This window comes from Eleutherodactylus coqui, chromosome 2 (assembly GCF_035609145.1).
Source record: "Eleutherodactylus coqui strain aEleCoq1 chromosome 2, aEleCoq1.hap1, whole genome shotgun sequence".
In the NCBI taxonomy this organism is placed as follows: domain Eukaryota; kingdom Metazoa; phylum Chordata; class Amphibia; order Anura; family Eleutherodactylidae; genus Eleutherodactylus; species Eleutherodactylus coqui.
This window is the reverse complement of record NC_089838.1, coordinates 12,689,102-12,710,272: the sequence shown is the minus strand read 5'-3', so window position 1 is coordinate 12,710,272 and position 21,171 is coordinate 12,689,102. Positions and strand designations below refer to the sequence as shown.

At 46.6% G+C, this 21,171-nt stretch overlaps 1 protein-coding gene across 2 annotated transcripts in view; it reads left to right on the top strand.

Annotated features, from left to right (window-relative positions):
- SULT4A1 (sulfotransferase family 4A member 1) overlaps positions 1 to 19,312 on the top strand; it is a 30,359-nt gene extending 11,047 nt beyond the window's left edge. Inside the window, exons 3-8 of one of the 2 annotated variants that reach the window (XR_010790068.1) lie at positions 9,624 to 9,704; positions 12,772 to 12,898; positions 13,269 to 13,363; positions 13,757 to 13,895; positions 16,194 to 16,301; positions 18,750 to 18,843. Coding sequence is in view for 1 of the 2 variants with exons in the window: in XM_066589411.1 (XP_066445508.1) it covers positions 9,624 to 9,704; positions 12,772 to 12,898; positions 13,269 to 13,363; positions 13,757 to 13,895; positions 18,750 to 18,862 (555 nt within the window). In the remaining variant the exon portion in view is untranslated. Of the gene's footprint in view, positions 1 to 9,623; positions 9,705 to 12,771; positions 12,899 to 13,268; positions 13,364 to 13,756; positions 13,896 to 16,193; positions 16,302 to 18,749 lie in introns of both variants that reach the window. The other variant, XM_066589411.1, reaches the window with a different exon arrangement.
- The last annotated feature ends 1,859 nt before the right edge of the window (positions 19,313 to 21,171 follow it).

Genomic DNA, 21,171 nt, shown 5'->3' with positions numbered 1-21,171 from the left:
TGGTTCCGCCAACCATATTTGCTCCTGAAACCAACATGTGCAATAAAAACAATCTGTAAGTTTGCCCCTAACTCTTTGAAGCAACATCTGGATGAAGCTTTCCCGGGTCTCAAGGAAACACTCTACCATTTTCTCCCTAAAGAGTGACATTCCGGCCCAAACACGAAAGCAAGTTTATCTATAAACAATTTGAAAGGAGGTGCTGTCGGCCAAACGGACAAAAGGTTTCAATAATGACTTATGAAAAACCCTGTGAACCCTCCATGTAGCTGGCAAATCAAGTTTATAAGCGAGCAGATTTACTACCCGCGTGATGACAAAGGGACCCACGTAACACGGCGCCAGTTTCAAAGACGGGACCTTCAATTTGAGATTTCTAGAAGACAAATCTACCTTCTGTCCCATCCTGTAAGGTTCAGATACTGACAGACTCCTCCCATTACGCAACTGCATACGAACCCCCGTTGCTTCCAGGTTCTTTTGTACTTCTTTCCATACTCCCTGCAGTGTATCTGTGCTGACATCAGCTGCAGGACAGGCAGACGGAGTAGAAATAGCTGTAACGAAGCGAGGATGCTGACCGTATGCGCAAAAGAATAGAGACACCCCAGTGGAAGAACAAGTACGGTTGTTTAGTCAAACTTTGCCAATGGCAGAAATTCTGCCCACTGATGAGCCTTTTCGCTAGCAAACAACCGTAAATATTGCACTAAATCCTGGTTCTTCTGCTCCGTCTGACCATTACTTAGCCGACAATCCCGTAGATGAGGAACAAGAAAAGACTCTACAGCTGCCACCACCACCCCAGGTGCCAAGATATTCTCGGGAGCCACTGTCTCACTCTCCGGCAAACCAGAACTCCGTGAGAGGGCATCTGCCTTCACGTTCTTCTCCCCTGGAATATACAGTATGTAACGACGAGGTCAAACCTGGAGAAAAACAACGTCCACCTGGCCTGACGAGCTGTGAGTCTCTTAGCATTGGCGAGATATACCAAGTTTTTATGATCAGTATACACGGTAATAGGATGCCTTGCCCCCTCAAGATGATGACGCCACTCTTCTAGAGACCACCTAATCGCCAATAACTCACGATTACCCACGTCGTAGTTATGTTCCGCCGAACTGAACTTCCGCGAGAAGAACGCACATGGACTATACCCAGATCTCCCGCTGACTTCCTGAGACAATACATCCCCCGCCCCCACCCCCACCTCAGACGCATTGACCTCAATGAAGAACGGTCGCTGCGCGTCAGGCTGTATGACTAAAAGCCTCTAAGGCTTCTGGCGACCATCTTACAAAGTGGGCACCCTTCTTGGTATGATTGGTCAGAGGTTGAGCAATAACAGAATAATTCTTAATGAATCTACAATAAAAATTTGCGAAACCTAAAAACCGCTGGAGAGCTTTCAGGTTATCTGGTCTGACCCATTGGGAGATTGCTGCCACTTTATCAGACTTCATCTGAATCTCCGTGGGTGAAATCACATAACAAGGAAGGACACTTGTTTAGTACCAAAAATGCATTTCTCCAACTTGACAAAAAGTTGGTACTCACACAAATGGTTCAAAACCAGCCTCTGGTGCCTCACATGTGAATCCCAGTCTGGGGAGTACACCAGAATGTCATCGAGATATATGACCAAAAATACCCCCAGGAAGTCGTGGAAGACCGCGTTCATAAATCCATGTAACACAGCGGGGGCATTACATTCAAAAAGTCCGAATGAGGTGTTGAACGTGGTCTTCCACTCATCTCCCTTTCGGATGCAAATTAAATTGTAAGCCCCCCTTAAGTCCAATTTGGAAAACCAGTGGGCCCCCACCACCCGATTCAATAAATCAGGGATCAGGGGCAAGGAGCACAGGTCCTTCACAGTAATTTTATTCAAAGCCTGATAATCCACACAAGGCCTTAATGTCCCATCCTTCTCTACAAAGAAGAGACCTGCCCCGGCAGGGGACCTGAATGGCCGGATATGTCGTTTGGCCAGAGACTCTGAGATATAGGACTTAAGGGCTTCATGCTCACACCCGGACAAATTAAAAATGGCTCCCTTAGGGATGGGACTGTCGGGGATCAAATCAATACCACAGTCCCACTCCCTATGGGGAGGCAACGTCTCAGACAGTTTCTTGGAGAATAAGTCATGAAAATCAGACAAATACTCAGGGATAAGTATGGTATCCGCTGAGCACATGGATATAGTAGCTAAGTGACTATGACAGGACAACCTCCAATGTGTTGTCCGAGTAGACCAATCAAATCGGGGATTGTGCAGTGCCAACCAGGGCATCCCAAGCACTACATCAACAGACATCCTTTCTATTACCAAGAATGACAGATTCTCAGAATGGAGAACACCTACAGTGAACTGTAAAATGGGAGTCCTCCATTGTACAACCCCTGCAGACAGAGGGGTAGAATCAATACTAGTGAAGCGAATGGGAATCTTTAACGCTGAGAATTCAGTCATCAGAGGTCTAACAAAACTTAAATCAATCAAATTGGCGGCAGCCCCCTAATCAATAAAAGCTTGACTGAGTGAAATTCCGGAAGCCAATCTGACAAGGCACCAACAACTTAGGGAGTACCTGTGATCCTAGGCGATCCTCCCAAAAATCGTCTAGGATCTGAAGTTTTCCACCGGTTCGGGCTGATGTTGTAAACGCTTCTGTTGACAGGCCGGTACTCAATGTCTGGCTTTCCAACAATAGAGGGAGAGACGATGAGTCATCTGGAACCGTCGACGTTCCTGGTCCACTTCCATAGGCTCGGCACCAGACGTTGGCATGGGAGAAGTGGGAGCAGGTCTGCCAGACTCCCTAGCCTTACAGGCCTGACACTCCTCCTTTCTAGATCTCAGCCTCCTGTCAGCTTTGACCGCCAATTCCATAGCATCATTGAGTGTCACGGGAGCGGGATGAGAAATGAGTAGATCCTTGACAGCGTCAGAAAGACTCAACAAAAACACATCTTTGAGGGCGCTATCGTTCCAAGAGGTTTCACCTGCATACATTCTAAATTTAGAGCAATAGTCCTCTACCCACTGCTGCCCCTGACGTAGGGACATGAGATGAGATACCGCCAACCCCGCACGGTCCGGCTCATCAAAAGTACCCCCAAGTTACCGAAAAAACATATCAACTGACTGCAGGCAAGCCAAACTCTCGGGTAAGGAGTAGACCTATGTCTGGGGAAGTAAGGATATAATCAATCCAACTTTCTGGGATTCTGAGCCGGAGGAGCGGGGCCGCATCCGAAAATACAATCTACATGCCTGTTGAAAAACAAAAAACATGCTCCTCTCCCCTGAAAATACCTCAGGAAGAGGACACTTGGGCTCAGAAATAGAAGGGGCGGCAGAAACATGCACTAAACTCCCGCTGCTCCTGGGCCACCATACGACCGGACAGGTCTTGGATCACGACCACTAAATCCTACAACTGACTTGTGAAGGTACTCATGGCCTCCATTGGAGAGCAATTTTAAGGAACAGTTTTTATGTTACGGTATGTTGTGGGAATAATAATGGATGTAGTAGAGCTGTGTGTGTGATGTGTGAGAATCAGCATGGATGTAGTAGAGCTGTGTCAGAATCAGCATGGATGTAGTAGAGCTGTGTGGGAATCAGCATGGATGTATAACAGCTGTGTGTTTGATCTGTGGAAATCACCATGGATGTACTAGAGCTGTTTGTGTAATGTCTGGCCATCAGAATGGATGTGGTAGAACTGTGTGGGAATCAGCATAGATGTAGTAGTGCTGTGTGTGTGATGTGTGGGAATCAGGATGAGTGTAGTACAGCTGTGTGTGTAATGTGTGGGAATCAGTATGAGTGTAGTACAGATGTGTGTGTAATATGTGGGAATCAGCATTGATGTAGTAGAACTGTGTGTGTAAGGTGTGGGAATCAGGATAGATGTAGTAGAGCTGTTTGTGTGATGTGTGGGAATCAGGATGGATGTAGTATAGCTGTGTGTGTAATGTTTAGGAATCACCATGGATGTAGTACAGCTGTGTGTGATGTGTGGGAATCAGGACAGATGTAGTACAGCTGTGTGTGTGTGATGTGTGGGAATCAGGATGAATGTAGTACAGCTGTGTGTGTGATGTGTGGGAATGATAATGGGCGTGTGGGCTCAGGATCAATGCTTTTTTAATAGTATTGCTATGCCCTGTTCACAAATCATAGTATAATAGCTGTGTGTTTGATCTGTGGAAATCACCATGGATGTACTAGAGCTGTTTGTGTAATGTGTGGGAATCACCGCGTATGTAGCAGAACTGTGTATTTTGTGTGGGAATCAGCATGAATGTAGTAGAGCTGTGTGTGAATTAGCATGGATGTAGTAGAGTTGTGTCTGGCATTTGTGGGAATCAACATGGATGTAGTAGAGCTGTGTGTGGCATTTGTGGGAATCAACATGGATGTAGTAGAGCTGTGTGTGTAATGTGTGTGAATTAGCATGGATGTAGTAGAGCTGTGTGGGGACAGTGTGTGGGAATTATCATGGATGTAGTGGAGCTGTGTTTGTAATGTGTGGGAATCAGCATGAATGTAGTAGAGTTGTGTGTGTGTGATGTGTGGGAATCAGCATGAATGTAGTACAGGTGTGTGTGTAATGTGAGGGAATCAGGATAGATGTGGTACATATGTGTGTGTAATATGTGGGAATCAGCATTGATGTAGTAGAACTGTGTGTGTAAGGTGTGGGAATCAGGGTAGATGTAGTAGAGCTGTTTGTGTGATGGGTGGGAATCAGGATGGATGTAGTATAGCTGTGTGTGTAATGTTAAGGAATCACCATGGATGTAGTACAGCTGTGTATGATGTGTGGGAATCAGGATAGATGTAGTACAGCTGTGTGTGTGTGATGTGTGGGAATCAGGATGAATGTAGTAGAGCTGTGTGTGTGATGTGTGGGAATGATGATGGACGTAGTAGAGCTATGTGATGTGTGGGCTCAATATCAATGTTTTTTTAATAGTATTGCTATGCCCTGTTCACAAATCATAGTATAATAGCTGAGTGTTTGATCTGTGTAAATCACCATGGATGTACTAGAGCTGTTTGTGTAATGTCTGGCCATCAGAATGGATGTGGTAGAGCTGTGTGGGAATCAGCATAGATGTAGTAGTGCTGTGTGTGTGATGTGTGTGAATCAGGATGGATGTAGTAGAGCTGTTTGTATAATGTGTGGGAATCACCACGTATGTAGCAGAACTGTGTATTTTGTGTAGGAATCAGCATGGATGTAGTAGAGCTGTGTGTGAATAAGCATGGATGTAGTAGAGTTGTGTCTGGCATTTCTGGGAATCAACATGGATGTAGTAGAGCTGTGTGTGGCATTTGTGGGAATCAACATGGATGTAGTAGAGCTGTGTGTGTAATGTGTGTGAATTAGCAAGGATGTAGTAGAGCTGTGTGGGGACGGTGTGTGGGAATTATCATGGATGTAGTAGAGCTGTGTTTGTAATGTGTGGGAATCAGCATGAATGTAGTAGAGTTGTGTGTGTGTGATGTGTGGGAATCAGCATGAATGTAGTACAGCTGTGTGTGTAATGTGTGGGAATCAGGATAGATGTGGTACATATGTGTGTGTAATATGTGGGAATCAGCATTGATGTAGTAGAACTGTGTGTGTAAGGTGTGGGAATCAGGGTAGATGTAGTAGAGCTGTTTGTGTGATGGGTGGGAATCAGGATGGATGTAGTATAGCTGTGTGTGTAATGTTTAGGAATCACCATGGATGTAGTACAGCTGTGTGTGATGTGTGGGAATCAGGATAGATGTAGTACAGCTGTGTGTGTGTGATGTGTGGGAATCAGGATGAATGTAGTAGAGCTGTGTGTGTGATGTGTGGGAATGATGATGGACGTAGTAGAGCTATGTGATGTGTGGGCTCAGGATCAATGTTTTTTTAATAGTATTGCTATGCCCTGTTCACAAATCATAGTATAATAGCTGTGTGTTTGATCTGTGTAAATCACCATGGATGTACTAGAGCTGTTTGTGTAATGTCTGGCCATCAGAATGGATGTGGTAGAGCTGTGTGGGAATCAGCATAGATGTAGTAGTGCTGTGTGTGTGTGAATCAGGATGGATGTAGTAGAGCTGTTTGTGTAATGTGTGGGAATCACCACGTATGTAGTAGAACTGTGTATTTTGTGTGGGAATCAGGATGGATGTAGTAGAGCTGTGTGTGAATTAGCATGGATGTAGTAGAGTTGTGTCTGGCATTTGTGGGAATCAACATGGATGTAGTAGAGCTGTGTGTGGCATTTGTGGGATGTAGTAGAGCTGTGTGTGTAATGTGTGTGAATTAGCATGGATGTAGTAGAGCTGTGTGGGGACGGTGTGTGGGAATTATCATGGATGTAGTAGAGCTGTGTTTGTAATGTGTGGGAATCAGCATGAATGTAGTAGAGTTGTGTGTGTGATGTGTGGGAATCAGCATGAATGTAGTAGAGTTGTGTGTGTGATGTGTGGGAATCAGGATGGATGTAGTAGAGCTGTGTGTGGGGGAATCAGCATGGATGTAGAACAGCTGTGTGTGATGTGTGGGAATTAGCATGTATGTAAAACAGCTGTGTGTAATGTGTGGGAATCGGGATGAGTGTAGTACTGCTGTGTGTGTGATGTGTGGGAATCAGGATGAGTGTAGTACTGCTGTGTGTGTGATGTGTGGGAATCAGGGTAGATGTAGTAGAGCTGTTTGTGTGATGTGTGGGAATCAGTATGGATGTAGTATAGCTGTGTGTGTAATGTTTAGGAATCACCATGGATGTAGCAGAGCTGTGTGTGTAATGTCTGGCCATCAGCATGGATGTAGTAGAGCTGTGTATGATGTGTGGGAAGCAGGATGGATTTAGCACAGCTGTGTGTGTGATGTATGGGAATCAGGATGGATGCAGTACAGCTGTGTGTGTGAGATGTGTGGGAATCAGGATGAATGTAGTAGAGCTGTGTGTGTGATGTGTGGGAATGATGATGGACGTAGTAGAGCTATGTGATGTGTGGGCTCAGGATCAATGTTTTTTTTAATAGTATTGCTATGCCCTGTCCACAAATCATAGAATGATACAGTTGGAAGGGACCTCCAGGGACATCTGGTCCAACCTCCTACTCAATGCCGGATCACTAAATCATTCCAGACAGATGTCTGTCCACCCATTGAAGGAGAACTCCCCACCTCCCGTGGAAACCTGTTCCACTCATTGATCACCCTCATTGTCTAATATCTAATCTGTATCTCCTTCCTTTCAGTTTCATCCCATTGCTTCTAGTCTTTCCTTGTGCAAATGAAAATACGGCTGATCCCTCTGCACTATGACAGCCCTTCAGATATTTGTAGACAGCTATAATGTCTCCTCTCAGCCTTCTTTTTTGCAAGCTAAACATTCCCAGATCCTTGAACCATTCCTCATAGGTCATGATTTGCAGACCACTCACCATCTTGGTAACTCTACTCTGAACTTGCTCCAGTTTGTCTATGTCTATTTTAAAGTGGGGTGCCCAGAACTGGACAGAGTATTCCAGATGAGGTCTGACTAAGGGTGCATTCACACGAACGTATATCGGCTCGGTTTTCACGCCGAGCCGATATACGTTGTCCTCGTGTGCAGAGGGGGGAGGATGGAAGAGCCAAGTGCAGGAACTGAGCTCCCGTCCCCTCTCTGCCTCCTCTCCGCCCCTCTGCACTATTTGCAATGGGGAGAGCCGGGGCGGGGCTAATTCACGAACCTTAGCCCCGCCCCCGTCCTGCCTCCTCTCATTGCAAATAGTGCAGAGGGGCGGAGAGGAGGCAGAGGGGGGGCGGGAGCTCAGTTCCTGCTCAGAGGCTCTTCCATCCTCCCCCCTCTGCACACGAGGACAACGTATATCGGCTCGGCGTGAAAACCGAGCCGATATACGTTCGTGTGAATGCACCCTAAGGAAGAGTAGAGGGGGATAATTACCTCACACGATCTAGACTCTATGCTTCTCTTAATACATCGCAGAATTGTGTTTGCCTTTTTTACTGTTGCATCACACTGTTGACTCACGTTCAGTCTATGATCTATTAGTATACCCAAGTCTTTTTCCCTTGTGTTCTCCTAGCCCAATTCCTCCCATTCTCTATGTGCTTTTTTTTTCATTTTTCTTGCCCAGATGTAGGACTTTGCATTTCTCCTTGTTAAATACCATTCTTTTAGTCGCCGCTTACTGTTCAAGTTTGTCTAGATCTTTTTGAATACTCTCCCTCTCTTCCTTATTGTTAGCTATTCCACCTAGCTTTGTGTTGTTGGCAAACTTGATACCCTCAATTCCCTCCTCCAGATCATTTATAACAATGTTGACCAACACTGGGCCTAGGGCAGAGCCTTGTGGTTCCTCACTTGACACATTCTTCCACTTGGATGTGCAGCCATTTATGACCGCTCTTTGAGTACGATCATTCACCCAGTTGTGAATCCACCTAACAGTTGCCTTGTCAATCCCAGATGTGGTCATTTTTTCAATAAGTATTACTAAAGTCAATATATACTATATCTACCGTTTTTCCCTGATCAACCCAGTCGGTGATTCTGTTATAGAAGGAAATTAGATTCATCTGGCATGACTTGATTGTTTTAAACCCATGCTGGCTCTGGTTAATTACTCCGTTCTCATCCAAGTACTTGCTTACATACTGCTTAATAAAATGTCAGTCTCCTGCTCACATAAGCCCCAGGGGGAGCACTCACCCCTGCAATTTTGTGTAAGTCGTCCGTCCTTGGTGGTCCCCAGGTAAAATGACACCCATTTGCCTGTCTCTCTACATGAGCCTCTTCAGCACCGATGGATTCCCAGTGGGGAAGATTGGGGCGAGACGCGCTGCTCCTGCTGCTTTCACCCTCAGGCTCTGAGTGTGGGCTGTGCTGACGGTGGGTAGGCTCTGGCATCCCGGACTTGGTGCTGTGAGATCTTGAGGCTACAGCTTCAGGCCTGGGACCAGGTCTCTCTAGGTGCCTCTGGAGGCTCGGTGAGTGGGTCCACCCGCAGCACTGACACCCGCGGTCACACAGCTGTGTATTGTGGCGCCAAATAGATGCCACACAGTAACAATGCAGGCTGAATTCTCCTCAATCTTGAGGATCTTTGGCTAAGAGCATCCTGCTTCTCCGACATCCAAACCATTCTCTAAAACTTATAAGTGACACCGTATATGCAAATAAGCCCACTTCCAGCCATATAGACGGGCCGCCTGTACTCTGGGTCTCGCTGCCCCGCCTGTGCAAACATCCCTTTATCGTTCTGGCACTGCCCCATAGACACTGACATCAGTGCAAACAGCAGCTGCCTACCTTAACACTCTGCGCCACATGAGTCTCAGTTGCTATTGTCTGTGGCATCTAAGTGGTTTAAGTGGCTGGAACCCATATATCTCCGATCCTGTGTCTGGCAGTTTGGTGTCAGCTGTGTAACACTGCCAGCACTCACGGTTTATGAAGCAAGCTCAATTCCTGAGCCACCTCCTTTCCCTTCTTCGGACATGTGATATACATGTGCGTCATGTCAGGAAGCGGTTAAATCTTTGTTAGCATGTTGTTCTCTGTATGTTAATAATGTTTGATGTATGTTTACTTTGCCCCAGGAATTGACATCACCCAGGCTGATAAAAAGTCACCTCCCGTACCGCTTCCTACCTACAGACCTGCACAATGGAGAATCCAAGGTGAGAAGCCTCCACGTCCAACGGGGCGTGTATTTTGTGTGGCCACTTTCATCTGTAACAGGTTGACGAGAGTGCAAGTGTCCCAGTGTGATGAGGAGCAAAGCAAGAGTGGTGATACGTATACAACCGCAACACCATGCTAACTGTGAAGATTTGCAGAACCTCTGATGTCTGCCATTTAATACTTTTAATGCCATGGTCAATGCATGCATCCAAAGTCCACTGGATGGCTCCAGGGCTGTCCGAATGTGTTATCTGTTGTTAGGGCATACTTAGCTAAGGACTGAGAATGGGCTGTGCACCGTTTGTACATGGACTAATGTACGGGCATACAGTGCCAGCTATAGCCAACTTCATAACATAGATGCAGCCCCAGAACCAACCTCATAACTTAAATTTGGAACCAGAACCAGCTTGTAACATAAATACAGCACCAGAAACAACATTATAACATAAATACAGCACCAGAAACAACATTATAACATAAATACAGCACCAGAAACAACCTCATAATATAAACACCGCACCAGAACCAGCTTGTAACATAGATACAGCACCAGAACCAACCTCATAACATAAATACAGTACATAAATAAAACACCAAAACCAAGCTCAGTACATACATACAGCTGCTGCTTTGTGACTGCACAAGATTTGGAAATTCAAAAACTATTGGAATATTCTCGAATGTATGCAAATTTGTAGGCTGTCGAAGTTGGTGTCCCAGATGGTCCCATACATGTTCTGTTAGCGATAAATCTGGCAACCAGGCAGCCGCGGAAGTGCGACAATGTTGTGGGGGCTCCTGTGACCCCCTTATTTGTGCAGCCGAGCATTATCCTGCTGGAAGCTCCCATGAGAGGAACACATGTGGCTGCAGGATGTCTTGAACATATCGCTGAGCTGTCATTGTCCCTCGTACCACTACTGGGGGACCGACTGTTGTATGTGATGGCCCGCCAGACCATCACACCAGCAGGGGGCAGTGTGCCGCTCCACAGCAAAGACAGGATTGAGTCGCTCACCCCGAGGTCTCCGGACACGAACACGGCCGTCTTCAGCGCCCAAACTAAACCTGGATTTGTCGCTGAAGACAACCCGGTTTCCCTCTGTAGTGTCCAGTTTTGGCGTTCACAACTCCATTTAAGCGGAGGTGACTTTGGCTTGGTGTCAAACAGTACATGTAATGGACGATGTGAGACCAAATATCTTTCAGCCAAGCACTGGAAATGGTTTTGACAGACACAGGGGTGTAATGATGGCGCCACCTGTCTCTGGAGGGCGGACAATGAAAGTGTTAGTCCAGAACAATAAAATAATCCTCTCAGGCCGCAGCAGGTTGAACAGAATTGGTAAATCAAAGGATGCAGCGCTTCTAACAGGATCGGATCCTGATCCAAATCAGGTCCAAGTGTAGAGCCGAGAAGGCAGCATCCACAACACTCGTTCAATAGTAAAAAGATGCTTTATTCCATCTGGTCCAAACACAAAACAAGCAGCGACGTTTCGATCCCAGCAAGGATCTTTGTCAAGCTTACTCCATTCACATGCACTGGTCCCAACACCTCCTAACAGTCTGGTCAGATGCTCCTCTCTACTGGTGGTCTGTAGGGGGTCCTGAGCCCGGTCACCTTGTGTACCCTCACACATCCACTGGTCCCAACACCTCCTAACAGTCTGGTCAGACGCTCCTCTCTACTGGTGGTCTGTAGGGGGTCCTGAGCCCGGTCACCTTGTGTACCCTCACACATCCACTGGTCCCAACACCTCCTAACAGTCTGGTCAGATGCTCCTCTCCACTGGTGGTCTGTACGTGGGCGACCTCAGCGACCTTGCGTGCTTTCACACATCCACTGGTCCCAACACCCCCTAGAAGTCTGGTCAGAATGGCCGGTGGGGGACAATTCATCAATACGACTATCTAGCTTCTCACATTTTGATAATGCGCTCCTCTCAGACTCTGGTAACGGGGTGACATCTCTTCTCTGCATTGTAGAGGCGTCTAGTGGTCAACAAGCTCTACACAAGCGGAAGAAGAGGTCACTACACACAAGGAGCCTCCGAGAGCCTCTTATAGGCCAAGGGGGAACCACTTTTAGGGTCTTGGGTGACAAGACCGTTCATCTAATCACCACAACTCCTCATTTACAGATCTACCTGAGATGAAACTGCATGCTGGGTTTTGGGGCTTGATATTTTTTTGACAAAGGGCTCCTACCCACTTGCGTTTTTTTTTACGCGATTGTCAGTGGGACTTTTTAATGTTAAAAACGCATCGCACAAAAATTACAAAGCACAAACTTGTGATGCATTTTTAACATTAGAAAGTCCCATTGACATTTGCGATATCACAGCGTTAAAAAAACGGGTAAGAGCCCAAAGAGTGTATATAGACACCAAAATGCCCCCAAAGCATTGGAACAGGCAAACAAAATGAATAAAAAGGGTAGGTCAGGAGAAGGAGGGGGAGACAGAAAAATAAAAATAGGGAGGGTCTTTAGATGGTGAAGTTATCCTAAGAGGGGCAACATACAGGACTAGCAAGGTCCCATCCAGAAGGGAGGTCGCTCACCTAATCAGGTTCTGAAGGTCCATGGAATCCTGGAATGTAGTCCAAGACAACCAGTGAATCCTATATTTACTGGGGTCAGTGGAATCCTCTGCCACTAGCTCTTCTATCTGCATTATGTGGTTAACTTCCTGCACCCATTCTACCGCCGACGGTGGTCTGGGACTTTTCCACTGTCATGGGATTACTGGCAGCCGTCACATAAAAAGTGGCCCAGGAGGCCTTTCCTAATGGCAGAGAGCGCACTGGGAATAATGGATAACAGAGCAATGTGTGGAGTAGCCACTATATGGTGAGCAGAGTCCTGGTTATATACATGTACAACCATATCCCAAAGAGGCTTAAGCTGTGGACAGTCCCACCAGCATAGAAGCTCGAGCAACATCACATCTCCAACAGTTGACAGAAACCGTCGGTTACATTTTGCGCAGTAGGTCCGGACATCGATACAACTAAGAGCATCAGATTATAACGCAGGATCATATCCTTTTATTATAGGTTATCTATATGGCTCGCAACCCCAAAGACCTTGTAGTGTCCTACTACCAGTTCCACCGCTCCCTGAGGACAATGAGCTACCGAGGAACTTTCCAGGAATTCTGCCGGAGATTCATGAATGACAGATGTGAGGAAAAGGGTTTTTTACTTTTATGAACTTTGTTTTAATGCTGCGCTGTTTCATGGTAGATCACAGAGGCCGTTGTGCCTCCTCTTGGCATTTTCCACGCTGGTGGAGGAGAGGTGGATGGAATTTATGTGTTGTCTTCATAACCTACTTGAAAACACCAATTCCGCTACATGTTAACATTCCCTTCTTCATATGCACATACTTATCAATATTTCCGCTGCCAGTGGTCACCACTAGGGGGCGATATGTATATGGCTTTTATTCTGTATTCTAGAAGCTGCATACATCTGTCTACAGATCCCCTGGTGGTGGTAACAAGCACCCACAGTTACTACAATGTCTTACCTATTCTTCTCTCTTTCTCCAGTGGGCTATGGTTCATGGTTTGACCACATCCAGGAATTTTGGGATCACCAGTTGGACTCGAATGTACTTTTTCTGAAGTATGAAGATATGCACAAGGTGATGCTGCGTTTTGGGTCATGTATGATTCATTTAGGAGGAGTCCCTGGACAGAATTTATTGATGCATTAGTACTGCAGAATTCTGGCTTAAAAAAGGAGCAAATTCTAGGAAAAGCCACATTTTCACAGAAGTTTGCAACTTTTTAAATTTTTCTTGATACTTTTTGTGAAGTAGGAGAAGCTCGGTGTAAGGGGATGTGGACCAACAAATTTACTATAGTTCATGGCCAGAACCTGTCAGAATGATGGAATCTGATTGGTTCCACCAGTTGCCTGCCCCCCATCGTTGCATGCCACGTTTTACTGCCCCGTCAAGCTGTTTAGCGTATAACGATACTGGGACACTATTGCTGAACGTACACTTGTGTATATTTTGTGCCCCTCTTACCAGGACCTTGGCACGATGGTGGAGCAGCTAGTGAGATTCCTGGGGGTGTCCTATGATAAAGCTCAGTTGGAGTCCACAGTAGAGCATTGCCACCAGCTCATTGACCAGTGCTGTAACGCAGAGGCCCTTCCTGTCGGCAGAGGTGAGTATACAGCAGCCACATGTCTATATACATCCTTCTTTCTGAGGATCTGATTTCAAAAATTGCTATTTAGTCATTATAAAAAATATTTTGCTTTGAGACCTCATGCCTTATACTTTAATCACATCCAAAGCTGCATCCACCAACCCAAGTGCCCGGCCGCTGGTCATTTGTCATTGCATTCTATGGTAGATAGGGTTTCCATAGGGGAATGTAGAAGCAGGGTAAATGGAAAAGAGTTTAGTTTAGGGAATATGGTAGGTCTTCCTAAAAAGATTTGTTTTTAGGGCATGCTTAAAGCACTGGGCGTTGGGATTTAACCTCATTGTCTGGGGTAGTGCGTTCCAGAAAACTGGTGCAGCTCAGAAAAATCTTGGAGCCAAGAGTGGGAGGTTTGGATTAGAGAGGAATTTAGTCTAAGGTCCTCAGCAGAGCGGAGGGTACGGGTAGGGTGGTAGATAGGGGCAGGGGAGGAGATATAGGGTGGTGCAGCATTGTGGAGGGCTTTATGAATGAGAGAGATGAGTATAAGTCATATTCTGTATTTGACAGGCGCTCGAAAACTGCAATTTCATTTAATGCAAATCAACACAGGAATTCTCCATAGGGAAACATGGGCTACAAAATATCGCAAATCGTGGTTGTATAGCGCATGCCGCAATTTTTTTCCGCAATGTAGCAGCCTACAAAACATCGCTAATGTGAAAGAACCCATTGGAAAGCCTGAGCTTCACATACAGGTGATTTGTGATGAAAGGAGGCGGGATGGGGGCGGGGCAAAGTTCCGAGAATTAGCCCCACCTCCGTCCCGCCTTTCCCCATTGCAAATAGTGCAGAGGGGTGGAGAGGAGGCAGAGAGGGGGCGGGAGCTCAGTTCCTGCTCCTGGCTCTTCCATCCTCCCCCCCCCCCCCCCCCTGCACATGAGGACGACGTATATCAGCTCGGTGTGAAAACCGAGCCGATATACATTCGTGGGAATGCAGCCTTAAAGTGACACATAACAGATATCCAGGATTTGGCTTCGTCATTAAGGCACAAACAGGCTTGGTTCTGAAAGCGTTTAATAAGATAACCACACCCCTTTTCACAAATAATGCCTTTGTTGATTTTTGCAGATTTTTAATACAATTATATCATGACCGCTGCTTGTAGTCTTATTTTTAATTTTAGTTAATTTGGGTTGTATGAGATTAGAAAAACATGGCTGCTTTTTTTCCGGAAATATGCCACACTCGTCAACAGGTTGTGTTTGGTATTGCAACACTTAGGCGTCTTTCACATAGACGATATTCCGCAGCTAAGTTACATGCATCAAAAAATCGTGACTAATAGAACCAATGGTTTCCTATTGAAACCTTCAGATCAACGAATTTAGAGACTGAAATTTCCTGCTACGTCAAAAAATAGATCTTAACCTGTGTTTTGGCAGAAGCCTCCATAGACTCCTATGGGAGACCATGCGAGTCAGCCGGCAAAGGGAGATTTCCCCACAGTGAGGAGAGAGAGCGTGATGAAGGGAAGCCTTGGGGGAACCCCCTTCATTGCTGCAGGACTTCCTTCACTACAGAGAGAGAGAGCAAGAAAGGGAAGCCCCCGGGGAAACTCTCATCATCATGGGGGGCTTTCTTCATCTGGAAAAATTCCCCAGCAACGGGTCTGGAGGAAATCCCCAGTAGTGGGTTTGGAGGAATTTCTCAGCAGCGGTGGTGGAGGGATATCCCTGCAGTGGGGAGAAGGAGGATTTCCCCATAGCAGAGAGAGAGGGGTTCGCCTACAGGGAAAAAGGAGGATTTCCCCACTGCGGGGGAATTCCTCCTTTTTCCCTGCAGGGAAATCCCTCCATCCCTGCTTAGATAAAGGGAGTCCCCAATGATGAAGGGAAGCACTGCGGGGCTTTCCTTCCTCTCTCTCTTTCCTCCCGAAGCAGCAGAACTTTTTTTCCGAGACTCGCAGCTCTTAATCCTGTGAATGAGCAACTTCACTGCTAATTAAGCTCAAGACTTGACAGCGGGAAATCGTCCATTTACATGATTTTCTCTCGAGTTAATGTTTTGTTTTTTTTCATGGCTAACTCCTGCGAAATTTTGTAGCCCGTATGAACGAGCCCTTAATGCGGCTGAGCTGCGATACCAAGCGGCACTGTTCATGGAATAACAAGCAGCCATGTTTTTCTAATCTGGAAGAGTTTTTAATTATGTATATGCTAATTTTCTGTTATTAATATGCACGTCGCTTTATGTTTATATGCTTATGTTTCCCTCATCAGTTTTATCATTTTCTATTGTCTTATTTTTCAGTTCCGTTTTGCTTTCTTTTAGCCCATTGGTTCATTTCATTCTGAAGAGTCAGTTCTTCTTTAGCTTGTATTGCATGTGTCCCAGTTACAGGAACGCAGCGGGCGTCAGGTGGGTGTCTCATTCATAATTCAGGGCAGCTGCCTATACTGTCGTATTTAAAGGAAAAGTTCACGTTTTTAAGCAGTGTTAAAATTTCAAGAATTCTGCTTCCCATATCCGCCTCTCCCATATCTGCCCGTCACTTCACTAAGAATACAAGGAAATTCAGCAAAACACCTTTATGACATATAGAGAATTCTCCATTATTAGTTTTCAGGTATCCTATTAGTGTAACCTCCAGCTAGCTTTACTTGTACCCCATTACATCAGGTGTGTAGGATTATATTAAGCATGGGCGGGCCTTGGCACACCCCTGAGTACTTCCAATTAGGCAGACATTTAGCAAAGACTGAACTTGACTGACTGAATTTGGCATATCTTTGGCCAGTCCATGCGCCAAAAAAATCAACAACAGCTACTAGGTGGTGTAGATTCCGTGAGCGGAAGAAAAATCATAGCATGCTCTATTTTGGTGTGGATTCCGCATGTATGGGCTCTATAGATGCGTGCGACTCATGCTAAATACGCAATTAAGTTGTATTTAGAGATGAGCGAGTATACTCGAGCGAGTAGTGCCTTAGCTGAGTATTTCCCTGCTCGTCTCTAAAGATTCGAGGAGCGGCGGGGGAGAACGGGGAGGAACGGAGGGGAGATCTCTCTCTCCCTCTCTCCCCGCCGCTCCCTACCGCAACTCACCTGTCACCCACGCCGGCCCCCGCATCTTTAGAGACGAGCGGGGAGATACTCGGCTGAGGCACTACTCGCTCGAGTAATGTGCCTTATCGAGTATACTCAGTCATCTCTAGTTGTAATCTCTCTCGTCTCCTAGCAAGAATCCGCGCCCATAAGGGTCGCACGTATCTCCAGAGATTAATGGAGCCTATACACGCAGCATCCTCACTAAAATAGAGCATGGTTCCCTCTTTTTCCTGCTTGCGGAATCCACAATTCCTACCCTACCCGCACGTCTGAGCGAATCGGTGAGTAACTTCACTTAGAGCTAACTTTTGATGTCATGGAGACATGTAAGAAGTACTAATCAGCAGGGGTCCCGCTGCTTAAACTCCCGCTGATCTCTAGAATGAGGCAGCTGCAGCGCTCACCCAAGCTCTGTGCCCCTCGAGTGTCTTCGCGACTTTTTGGTTTCTTCCATCAGCTGAAGAAGGCCCACATAGAGGTCTGTAGAGAGCGCCATACACTTCTATGAGGCTGTCTTCAGCTACCGGAAGGAGACCGCTGAGGGGGCACAGTGCAGCCCCCTCATTCTGGCAACCAGCGGGAGTCTCAACAGTCGGACCTCTACTGATGAATCGCCGGACGGTAGAGTTTGATTGCCTGGTCAGCACTGCGTACAGCAGTACCCCCCCCCCCCTCCTCTGCTCACCTGTCAGGTTAAATTCACACGGGCGAGAATCTCGTAGAAGTTTTGTGCATGGCGAGACGCACAAAACGCGCACAAATATGAACTCCATTCTTTTAAATAGACTTATTTGCATGAGTAATTTTTTCCTCGCAGCGTGTTCTATTTTTTGACGTTTCCGCGAACGCCTCACCTATTGTTTTTATTGGAACCTTTAAAGAAATCGCACGGCACTCCCTTAGTAGTAGTAGCATAGGCTCGTGTTCCTAAAGTCCCTTCCCTTACCGTCAGCTCCCATAGGCTGGGGAGAGAAAGTAGCATGGCAAGCGCTGCTAAAGTCCCTCCCCCTCCCTTTGCCAGCAGCTCCTATAGGCTCCTATGGGAGCTTCTATTGCCGCGATCAGCCAGCCAAGGCAGGGGGAGAGGCTTTAGCAGCGCTAAAGTCTCTCCCCCCACCTGACGGAATTTTGGGCCGTGGCATATATATACGCCACAGCCCGGCCGTCTGAATGGGCGAGAAAATGGGAGATCTAGCCATGACTTGATTGCGGCTTTCCGCTATTCATGCGATTTTTGGACGAGATTCGGGTGACCGTAGATGGCAAGCCCGCCCGCCGTGTGAAAAAGACCTCAGTGTGAGGTGGGAGGAGAGCTAAGGAGAGCATACTATGTAAAACATTAACCCCTTCCACACATAAACTCCAAATTAACCCCTTCTTCAGGTGATTGTATAGAGTAGCATTCATTTTTCACAATTTATCCAGAAATAAATTACATTTCTATTCAGGTTTTGTGGGTTTTGGTGCAGATCCACACCCAAATTTTGCGCTGCGAATTTTAGTGTGGCTCCACAACCAAATCTCCATCAGGTGTGTATTCTAACAGGTGCGCCATTCAAGCCCCGTAGGGATAACGCGGTGATACAGAAATGTCTGCCTCGTGTGAAAGGTCCAGCCATCGGTCTCACAAACTAGATTGGCGATCTTTACTAAACCGCCCTGACCCACTCGAATTCTGCCCCCTACGGGCAAAATAGTAGTGAGAACTGTTATATTTGACGTTCCTCTTTAACCAGTCGCTCTCTCTTTGCTTTTCAGGGCGGGTCGGCTTGTGGAAAGACATTTTCACAGTTTCGATGAATGACAAATTCGACCTGGTGTATAAACAGCGGATGGTGAAGTCGGACCTGACCTTCGACTTCAGCTTATAGGAAATGCATGCATTATTACCCATGTATTAGCTAGACGAGCTTACGGCCTCTGTTGCTGCACAATATACTGTAATTACCCCGGGCCGCTGCCTAGCTCAGTATTTCATTGCTTATATCTCCTCCTAGTCCATGGAGCAGTGACTGCTGATACATCAGGTGCCGAGTGACGCCGTCCGCTGGAAGAACGGTTGGCGCCAGGAGCCGCCGTTGGGCCGTACCAAAGCCTGTGCTTCCTGGGATGCTCTTCTCTCATCTCTTCCTCTTTGTGGAGTTCATTGTATTTTCTAGCGCTTTTCAATGGAGATTATGGTCAGAATGATTGATCTATCAGTCATGGAGCGGACGATGCTGAATGCCGTGTGTGAAACGCATCTCAGGGCTTTGTTGTCGCATCGGTTGTATGGTTTGTGTCATCATTCAATAGAAATAAAATCTTCATCTTATATATCAGCACGGAGTTTCGGGTTTTTTTAAAATAAATTATGGACCAAATACCCCGGAGCCAGAAGATCTGGAGCCACAGCTATACCGCCAGAAGGATGTGTTAACCCTTTCCAATCCAATCCTGGTTTTCCTAGGGGGCTTACTCTTTTTCTGCCATTATACAACAGCGCTATCTGCTGGCTAAAGCCAGTACTGCATGAGGTGACAAGTTGGATAGGCTCCAACAGCAGAGAGGCTGGCAATATACAGTAAGAGAACCCCCGACGGACGTCTTCCAACATCGGAGCTGTACAGCCTTAAATCATAATGTCTTTACACATCAGACAGTGGATTGGAAAGGGTTAAAAGAAAATTCTGTCCCGGGACCAGAAGGAAAAGGGGATATATTACCTGCAGCTGTTTTCTCTGCCACCCCTCCAATCCGCCGATTGGAGGTCTGATTTTCAGTCTTCCAAGATGGCCGACACAATCTTCAGACTACCGATGCATCATCCCTTCTCTCTGTTTGGCCAATGCTGGTCACGTGATCAGCAGCACACAATGTGCACCAGATAGTTAAACAATGCTGCAGTCATCTTGGACTCGGTGGATCGGAGGGGTGGGAGAAAAGAACAACTGCGGGTAATGTACCTCCTGCCCTGGAAACGAATTATGTCCCAAAATTGGAGGTTCACTTTAAGACTAGGGGGTATGTTTTATCAAAATACCTTTCTATATGCCTTTCAGGGGTGTGATTAACCAATAGAGACCTCTGTCATAGCTGACACCAAAAATGGGCTGGGAGGGCCCTAGCAATTAGCCTCTCGAAGGAGAATCTAGTATCCAGACGGGGATGTGAAATCTGGAAGACCCTACAAGACGTCCAGTTTTATATGAGAATGTCGATCACTTGTCGTCTGAGCACCATGCCACTGCTGCTCGTGGTTCAGAGGATTCAGTATCTCTGAGCTATACTGCTGAGTTCTACACTAGTATGCCAAAAGTCATGGGATAGCGGTATATAAGTTCATGATGAAGTTGTGCTATCTCAGGTGACAGCTTGGCATCGCCCACACCTGTATAAGTTGTGAGTTGTTATCTTGTGAGTGAGGTTGAACACCCCCAGCGTGCTCATGGCGAGGCGGCGTGAACTATCAGTGTTTGAACGAAGTGTGAAATGTGGTGCCAGATAGATGGAACATTCCATTTCCGAAGTTGTGCAGGCACTTGATATGCCTCGATCCATAGTGTCACATGTTCCAGGAATGTATCATCCATAGTAATGGATTGCACCTGACGGCGTGTGGCTAGAACTGTCAGTGCGAATAGACAGGCGAGTCCGGCAGAAATCACATCAAGTGCAGGAGATCCCACATGTATATCCTGCAGGTCAGTACAGCGTTCTTTAGCTTCCATGGGATATGAGAGCAGAAGACCCACCAAAGGACCTCTGTTAACACCACGACAGCAGACACAGCGCCTCACCTGCAGTATTGAGGTTGCTGACTGGACCCCAGAGGACTGCCAACATGGTGCAATGAGCTACAGCACCAATTGTTTCGGACTGATGGTAGGGTTGGTGTGTGGCGCAGACCCTACCGCAGTTGTCTGCAAGGCACTGTACAGGCTGGTGGTGGTTCCATACTGGTGTCGGGCTCTCATGCCATGGGTTGGGTCCAGTGGTCCGTCTAAACTCATCATTAACAGGAGCCTGCTACGTGTCACTGTATGGTGACCACCCCTTCATAGACTTCATGTCCCCCACAATGATCGGATATTCCAGCAGGATAATGCCCCGGGCCATCAGGTCCACATTGTCCAGAATTGGTTTGTGGAGCATTCTGGAGAGTTCTTATGGAGAGTGTGACTTGAACGTTCTCCCAACA